Genomic DNA, 9,044 nt, shown 5'->3' with positions numbered 1-9,044 from the left:
TACTCCATCATCTTTAATAGAAGTATTCCCCCTCAATTTCCAAACTCACAAAGATAATGATGTTCTCTGCTGAATGTGAATTTAATTTTTACCAATCCTTTCGTTTTAGATTTGAGAGTAATATACTGATTAAAAAAATGACATATCACTACTAGTAGCCGATCTAAAAGAAGGCCGAAAGAGCTTATGAAAAAGGTAGTTGACACTAAACAGATCCTTTGATGGTTTTGAAATCTCTTTCGTGTCTTCAAAATAATGAATAGAATAAAAGAAATTCAGATCAAAATGATGCAGGTCACTCCTAAAATCCACGAAATCAGATTCAGTATACAATACAATCGTATGAATATAAACACTTACGGTAATGCGCAGAGCATGACGTTTTACATGTTTTGTACTGTAGTGGCTCTCCTAGACACATGTTCGGCGACGGTCCAGTGACCCCGGTGCAGTCTCGACTACGCTGCATGAGACCCTGTCCACATGTGTTGGAACAGGAGCTCCAAGAATTCCAGGTACCCCAAGCTGCAAAAGGCAATACTCATGTTCAACAATTCTTTTTTTATTAACGTTTATGATGCATTCACGTGTTATCGAGCCATTGTTGATATGTATAATTGTATTGCTCATTAAACCCTATCAGTTTACAGGGCCGTTTTTTGCTCAACACAAATACGAACATAATGTAACATCAATGGCCGAAGATACCATGCAGATAGAACTCTTGTAGCTTGTATCAAGTATTTTTCATGTGTTTTCGTCGCGAAGGGCAAACCTTGAGACGAGGGTAGGGGTGAATGCAGGCAACGAGACGTGCCCAAGGGTCGGATTTTCTCACCCGTAGCGGAATCACATGATTGATTTTTTTTTATCTTGCATACCTTTATATTTGAAATGTTATTTGAAATCTCAGCTGATGTCAAATAATAAATAAGAATATAGCAATTTTACAGTTTGATTATTTTTTTTTCAAATTAGAAAATCCATTTATTACAAAATAATATATATTATGCTTTCCTAAGATTTATAGAGCTTTTCCAGTGAAATAAAAATAATCTTTCACTGTTTCGAGCAGAATTTTATAATAGTGTAATACAGATAATTGTATTGCAAATAAATAACACAGATTTCGGCAAATTCCTAAAATTTTAATTTTATTTGATTTTTCAAACTTTTTACACTAAATGAAAATTCCAGAAATTTTAATTTTATTTTTTATTTTAAAACATTTTACCTTAAAACTCACATTTTACGAAATACTTCTTAACTTTAGGTATATTATACTTTAATATAATATCTATTCCCTCTTTTTTATTTTCCCTTATTTTCCCTTTCAATGAGCGTAGCCTATTCCTTCAATTGCTTTCATAGTTTACAGTTTATTTCCAAATACATCTAGACAAAAATGCCCATGCGTATACATAATATAATTACGAAACATGTTTCTAAACATAGTCAAGGTCCAATACATTCATATAAGCAACTGATCAACATTATAAATACATCAAATCATGCGACCAAATGATATATCATCAATAAACTTACATTTAAGCGTGAAGTAGTTAATGTTAACAAATAAAATTACCCGTAATACAATAAATATCTTTCTCTTAGTTCCATTGCCTTATACACATAAATGGCAAGGTTTCTGTTTACAGTTACATTTTGCGATTTAAATAATTTAATAAATTTAGGTATATTCGGTGCAGTATAATAATATGTTTTCAGGTATTGTTTTCTTAGTTCTTTATACAGTTGACATTCAAGAATAAATTGAAATTCGTCTTCAAGACATTTTCTATCACAGTGATGTTTTGCTACTGGTTTGTGCCATCTACCGGTTTCTATTTCTAATCTATGTGCAGATACTCTTATTCTCGTTAAAGCAGACCTATATTTTACTATATTTACATTTGACAAATAAGATTGAAGTTTAAAATCTGCAAACAATATGTATGATCTAGCTCTAGTAGAATTATTTAACTCGGATATCCACGTTTGTATAAATATATCAGTTATTCGTTGTTTGACTGTAGACATAAATAAGTTAACATCTCCAACACCTTGGTACATCCAAACATGATTAAAGCCCAAGGTTTGGAGTAAATGCCTCACCAAAAAAGCCCATGATTTAAAATTTGGATTATCATATAAATCACAATACATTTGATCATACACTATCCTAACGTATCTAATAGTCTCCATTTGAATAATTTTCATCCAATATCATATTACACTTGTACAACGTTTAGCTAACAATGTTGTTCTACCAAGCTCTCCATATACAAAATTGTTTTGAGTCTGTGTTCTAACACATAATAAATCCTTACAAAAACTCAGGTGTACTCTTTCTAATTGTATACTATTTTGTAGTCCCCATACTTCCGAACCATATTGGAAAAATGAGTTTATCAAACAGGTCTAATCTGTGCTTAATTGACAGAGTAGGATATTTAGTTAAACAACTTTTTAGTTTAAAAATCGCTTTATCATATGATAATGCACACAACATAATCGGAATATGATACTTCAAAACCCACGCTTGTAATAGATACAAATGACATTTGATTGATACAAGTGATGTACACATAAGTTTGTTATGGCAAAATTTGTGCCTGGTGTCCCTTTATAGTTTTGCTATCATTTGAACAATGATTGTAAGCTAATTGACATTGAATCATATTGGAGTGTATTTACAACAATATTGACTTATAAGCATGCTACTAACTGAACACTGTCCTTGTAAATACGGTAAACAAAAGTTACAAGACCCAAAACTCTCGCAATAAGAGCGGTATAACTTAGCTTCGCGATCGTGTATTCTATAAATAACGGACATATAAAATGTATTCATAAATTCAAAGTTGGCTGGGAAAGTCAACACCTAAAAGATACTCGCTCATGTTTTTTGTAAAATGTTCGTTTGTATTAAAGTGTGGCAAATCATAAGGATTGTTTAGACTAAAATACCAAAAACTGGAACCCTTTAATCAAATGTTGATATTTGTACAAATATCGTCTTTGAAAACCACAATTTTCATTGGCGTTAACAACGCTAATAATCACTTAATAACAGCTTTGCTGTTGCGTGATTGGTTGAATGACATTATCACGTGATGTTATCAATGTATTGTAAAGAAGTTTTCTAATGTTTTCTTGACTTTACCGGACTGGGTTCGCACCCCACTAAAACCAATTGTTTTTATACTATAACTTTTTTTTCTGAATTTTCGACATCATAGAGTAAAAAATGATAATAAAACAGATAAATTAACGGGAAAATATTTTTTTTTCCCGAAAACATGAGCGAGTACCTTTAAACGTTTCAATTTTTCATTTAGATTTAGGTTCAACCCCTACCTAAGTTTTGGTGTGTGACATAGTTCAGCTTCTTCAGAAGACAGCACATATAGTGATAAATTATTCTGAAGGAATATCATGCGACATGTTTAAAGCAGTTACCTGAACAAGATGGTCCTGCGCAGATATCATGGTTGATTCCGTCTCCGATACAGTAGTTACCATCTATGGCGGGGTATGGGCTGTCGCAGTTGCGATCCCTCTTCCTCAGACCAACACCGCATGTGACACTGCATGACCCCATGCACTCCATCCGCCCCAACCGCCATGCACTGAATATTAACAGGGGGAAACACATGAATTACTTTCATGTTTTAGGTAATTGCTTTATCAACACTACGAGTATGTCTTAAACTAGACTATTCTTCAGTTTATTCTACTCATTTAAAGTAGCAAATTAGCCTGAAAGTTAATCCTCCAGCATATTTAAAGGTATAACCTGAACAGGATGGTCCAGTGCAGATATCATAGTTGATTCCGTCTCTGAAGCAGTGATTACCGTCCTTAGAAGGGTACGGGCTATCGCAGTAACGGTCCCTTCTCCTCAGACCAACACCACATGTGACACTACAGGAACCCCACACACTCCATCCACCCCAACTTCCATGCACTGAATATATATAAATATATGATAAATAGGCTTTGGTTCCACCTTCTCTAGTTATAATATGACATTCTGTATATAACGATTGTAGGAAATCAATATGACAAAGCAAGAGCTAGCTAAACACGAAGGTCACGGAAGAGGACAACACAAGGATGCTAGTAAGAGAGGAAATGGAGGCTAATTTATCAAGTCAGCATCTTAGAATGATCTTATTTGCGGATAAAGTTCTGTTTTGTTTAAATAGAAAAAGAGCAAACATTTGAGTTGAAGCTTTTTTAACATTAAGACGGTGAAATGCTTCTGCGGTCCGTAAATTGTGCACTTAACCTACAAGTGTTGACATAGAAATATTTACATATGATTATTTTAAGTACAAAATATTTCTAAAATATGAAATGACGACATTCTGACAATAACGCTTGTAGCAATATTGACAAAATAGCATACTTCACTACAAAGGATTTATAGAACTATATACAGAAGTTTAAATATAAATTTGTTTTCGTTGAATTTAAGTTTCTAACAGTTGGTGGATCGTGAAGTATTTCTGCTCCCAGTTTTTCGTATTTAACCCACTAATATTTAAATAAATAAAAAGGGATATTTCTTGTTGCATATTTATTTTATAAACAAAATATTTGTAATCTATATCAGACCTGGACATGGGTTTACTAAGCACATAATTTGTTCGGTCCTCTCCCCTAGACAATCATCTCCGCCATTTTTCGGGGATGGATTATCACACTGTCTTCTGCGCATGCGCGTTCCGTTACCACACGACACGTCACACTGACCCCAAGAACCCCAAATTGACCATCCACCGTGAACTAAAATACATTCAATGAGTTGGTTATGTAAAACATGATTTTCTTCATACATCAATACGATTAGGGCTAAAACAATAAATAATGTACTCCGTAAATAGCACGGATGGGCGATGTATTTGTTCCCACCGAGCTTTTGCATAGTAAATCGTTACTTTTAGCCTCATTTCTAATGTTATGAAAGCAATACCACTTTGACAAGTTAAAAATTGGTAAAACGGTGGAAAATATTTGCAGAAATGTGACAAAACTGCATCGCCTTTGTAAACAATGAAATGATATGATTACTGCTGCGCTTTGACTTACCGACGTCACAGAATCCACAGTAATGTTTACACAATAGTTCCCCATTGTGAACGTCATGGCACACATCTAAAGTTTGATTAAGAAGATCGCAATTCTGTTGAGCGTCCTTACAAACATCTGGAATAATATATAAAACCATATTATATTTTACCAGTAGTTTGTAAAATGTTGTTTTATTTTCTCCATCGTTCAATATGAACACTTCTATTTTTTAATTAAAGATGTACAGTTTAATGAAAACTTCATAAACAAACAACAGCTGAACTTAAGGAGCCTGTAATACATGGTGTTTAACATAAGGGTATAGCAAAACTAGTTGTCGAGATTTCTGAAGCTTTCCAACCCTTAGATTGGCTATAATTAGATTTGAGTCATGTTAGTACATTCAAGTCACATGCCGATATTTGATTTCAATACACGATAATCTACCAGTGTTCATGGGCTTGAAAGGTATCAATATCAGAATGTACATAATATATCTGCAATAATCTGTAAACATCACAAAAAGATGGGCCCAAACTGGACGCTTATTACTCTCGTAGTGAACACCATGTTTTGTCTTCAGATTGCTCTATTGTCGTTGGGAAGTAATGCATTCTACCCACCCAACCCAAACTATGTTGTCAAAAATGTCAAAGTTAACCCATCACCACTATCACACTCCTCCTTTGGCTTCAAAGTTTGGTTTAAGTCATACTTGGGGATGTGCCGGGGTCAAGCCGTAATACAGCAGTTATAGGTCACGGGCAGACCTTAATAAACTCAACAACAACAACCACAACGGTCTGGTAGGCGTCTACATGCCTGCATTAAAATAGATAATACTTACTTGGGATGGCGGTCGATCCATTGTTATCTAACAGGAACCCTTAAAAGAATAAAAACAAAACTTAATGCATTCTCCAGTTTCAATTCTAGTAATATAATAAGTTTGTTCGTACACAATTTACACCTCATTTTCCATTTTTTTTCAATGAACGCCCTGTCGGCAATTGTAAATATTTTCCGATGGAAGCAACAACTTTGGATATGTTCGGATCACGAATCATGAATTCATAGAATCTGCCGCTTACTTCATTGGTGTATCTGATCACTCTTAAATATCGTAAGTTAAACGACGAGGATATCTTATTGAAACGGGGTGAATTTGCGGATATGTTTCGTGTAAATTCATTGTATTTTTAAAAAACAAGCTAAAATTAGTTAAAGGTTAATTATTATATTATATTACTGCATATAGCTATCGCTTAATTCCAACAAGACATGGTTCATTTCAAATGCAAACTGGTTAAGAAGCGTCCGCTTTCCGTTGATATCGAATGTGTTAACTATGCGGGACTACTTTCATGCTTTCAGTGGTGTGTTATACGTCTCTAAGATTTCAACGAACGTCATTACGACTCGTTTGTAGATACAACCGACTGGAAAGGACAAACGCCATACGAATATGTCGACATTTAATGTCGGCTAAAGTCATATCGCATTTTTCAGTCATCATTGCCATGTATACATATGATACACAGTTGTATTCTGTTTCTTACGTGCGACACAAACAAGTCATTTGTTATCAAAATTAAGATTTCGTAGCGAACATATATCCTTTTATTTGAAAACAACCCTGAAATAGACACATTATTATTTCTATTCAATAAAAAACAACTGTTTACCTGAGGCTAATTCCAAAAGGAAAATCACAAGATATATTCGCAGACAAAACATGATACATTTTATTTGCAGTGAACAATACTAGAATATTGTTCTTCAAATGGTGGTGACCGTTTTAACTTCTACAAGGCTGCAGTTGACTTTTATACTTAAATATCTCGGTCATGTTTGTGTTACCAGGCAAATCAGAATTTCCATCAACAGAACCAAAAACGATTTATTCTGAAAAAGACCTCGTTATAATTTCATTATGAATTTTCAAGCCTGTGTTTGGATTGTTTAGATCGTAGTGTTTACTCACCGTTTGATAAAGAAACGCTGACCGTGTAACAGACTGCAAAAATATGAACGCGTATTTGATATCACTCCACAATTTTAAGGACATAAACTATTTGATAACCACTAGCAAACTGAAAGTTTAATGATAATTGTTCCTTACGGACATTTATTATTATAAAGTCTTACTTGGTTGACAATGTTATAATGTTGCTATGTTTGTATAACGAACTATAGTTCACATTTTAAACATACATGTATGTATGTTAGTATCAATGTCGTACTTTCGAAACAAGGACAATGAGACTGATTCGCTAGGCATACACTATACATGTATAATATCCTTTTCTGTGGCTTTTGTGACTCTTTTCTCAGAATTGGTCTCATCTGAAGCAAAAGTACTTAACTTCAACAACCCTGCACGATAGCTCAGTGGTAGATCGGCCGCATCGCATGAGTTAGTTCCCGGGTTCAATCCCCGATCGTGTCATACCGAAAAATGTTAAACATGGGTAGCAGTTGCTCCTTTGCATGGCGCCGGCATTTGAGGGTAGTACTTTGTAATTTGATAGGCACCAGTTAAGAAATCAACAACACATATCATTTTTACAGACAATGGTTATTTATCTATGGTTGTTGATTTCTGCAATATCGTGTTTCGCCTTTGTTCGGCGAAAGGGCTAAAATATGAAAGCCTGCCACATGGCGGGTTGTCAACGCGCTATGGAGCGGGACGATAATGTGAGCATATTTCAAGTGTCGGAGCGAAAATGAACCGCTTCATAGTTACGATTTTTTGCCCCGACACTTGGGAGTTTTTTTCGCCCCGGTACTTGGCGCATTTTCGCGCCGACACTTAACGATTTGTTCACAGTCATGTGGTGGGTTATCGTATTCTCGCCATTTCCCCATGAATACACTAAATGAAGGAATCAGCCACCATATTTTTATGACTAAAAGGACATTCAATTATGTTGGGGTTAATAATCCTAAAACAATATCACTCAACATATTTAAAGCTATAACCGGAACAAGATGGTCATGAGTAAAAGTCGTAGTTGTCCGTCTCGGAAGCAGTGGTTACCATCTAAAGACGTATATGGATTGTCGCAGTAAAGGTCCCTTCTATTAAGACCAAAACCACATATCACGCTGCATAACGGCCTTTCACTTAAACCGCTCCAACTGCAATGCGCTGAGTATTTATAGAATACCTCTGGTTGTATCTTCTCTAGTAATGATATTACGTGACCAACATTTAGTTTATTTACATGATTTATTCATCTAAGTTAGGTATAAATATAAATCAATGGTTGCATATGTGTTTTATATACAACGGTTTGTAATATACATCATACACGGGCAAGGTTTAATATGCATTTAATGTGTTAAGTGTTCTTCCCTGAAAGACGTCGCTGCCATTTCGTGGGGTGGGGCTATCACACTCTCTGCTGAGCATACGCGTTCCGTTACCACAAGTTACGTCACACGTGCTTCAAGAACACCATCAACTAAAAACAAATTCAGTCTGGTCCTCGAAATAAACATTATTTACATAAAGATGCAACTTACCAAAATTAATAATATTGTTTTAATATTCCAAAAATGATGAATAAATGTCGAAAGCAATGGTTCTTGTGAAGGATACCGAGTTTAATTTGAAAGAAATGAGCATAAAACACGGTATTTCTACCTTATGAGACTATAGTCGACCACAGTAAATCTTTTAGCATTCACCAATCATTTAATATTTTTGCCCTTTTTGCTATTGAATACACGGCTACAATCATGTTATCAGTAATTCATAGTTTCCATAAATGCATAATATAGTAAGTAGTTAAAATTGATGTTTGTTATACATGTGTATGCATTGGTTTTAAATAAGAGTGCCACTTTAATACATCAATGTGATAAGACATAAATTATTTTCATTCAGCATCATAAGCCGGCCAGTGCGTTTGTATTTCAATGCAAAAATGTGTTCTCAAAAATGTTCCAAAATGAGC

The 9,044-nt window shown here is 34.6% G+C and overlaps 1 protein-coding gene and 1 long non-coding RNA gene across 2 annotated transcripts; both read right to left on the bottom strand.

Annotated features, from left to right (window-relative positions):
* Positions 1–460: 460 nt before the first annotated feature.
* Positions 461–3,952, bottom strand: LOC128207915 (uncharacterized). Its single transcript, XR_008256776.1, has 3 exons — positions 3,800–3,952; positions 3,463–3,632; positions 461–525 (listed from the first exon to the last, which is right to left on the bottom strand). It is a non-coding gene; the product is annotated as an uncharacterized LOC128207915 (long non-coding RNA).
* Positions 3,953–4,612: 660 nt separating this feature from the next.
* On the bottom strand, positions 4,613–6,842 carry LOC128208570 (ectin-like). Its single transcript, XM_052912126.1, has 4 exons — positions 6,765–6,842; positions 5,927–5,965; positions 5,098–5,214; positions 4,613–4,794 (listed from the first exon to the last, which is right to left on the bottom strand). Exons 1-4 carry the CDS (start codon positions 6,814–6,816, stop codon positions 4,613–4,615), a joined length of 390 nt encoding a protein of 129 aa, XP_052768086.1. The 5' UTR covers positions 6,817–6,842.
* Between the last annotated feature and the right edge of the window lie 2,202 nt (positions 6,843–9,044).

Source organism: Mya arenaria, chromosome 11, assembly GCF_026914265.1.
Source record: "Mya arenaria isolate MELC-2E11 chromosome 11, ASM2691426v1".
In the NCBI taxonomy this organism is placed as follows: domain Eukaryota; kingdom Metazoa; phylum Mollusca; class Bivalvia; order Myida; family Myidae; genus Mya; species Mya arenaria.
This window is presented reverse-complemented; position numbering and strand designations above follow the sequence as displayed.

Bases quoted from the DNA above. Each gene is read 5' to 3' on its own strand.
- LOC128208570 (XM_052912126.1), bottom strand. From the start codon at position 6,816: ATGTTTTGTCTGCGAATATATCTTGTGATTTTCCTTTTGGAATTAGCC. The intron at 5,966-6,764 runs GTAAACAGTTGT...TATTCTTTTAAG, and splicing joins CCTTTTGGAATTAGCCTCAG to GGTTCCTGTTAGATAACAAT. The intron at 4,795-5,097 runs GTAAGTCAAAGC...AATGTATTTTAG, and splicing joins CTGTGGATTCTGTGACGTCG to TTCACGGTGGATGGTCAATT.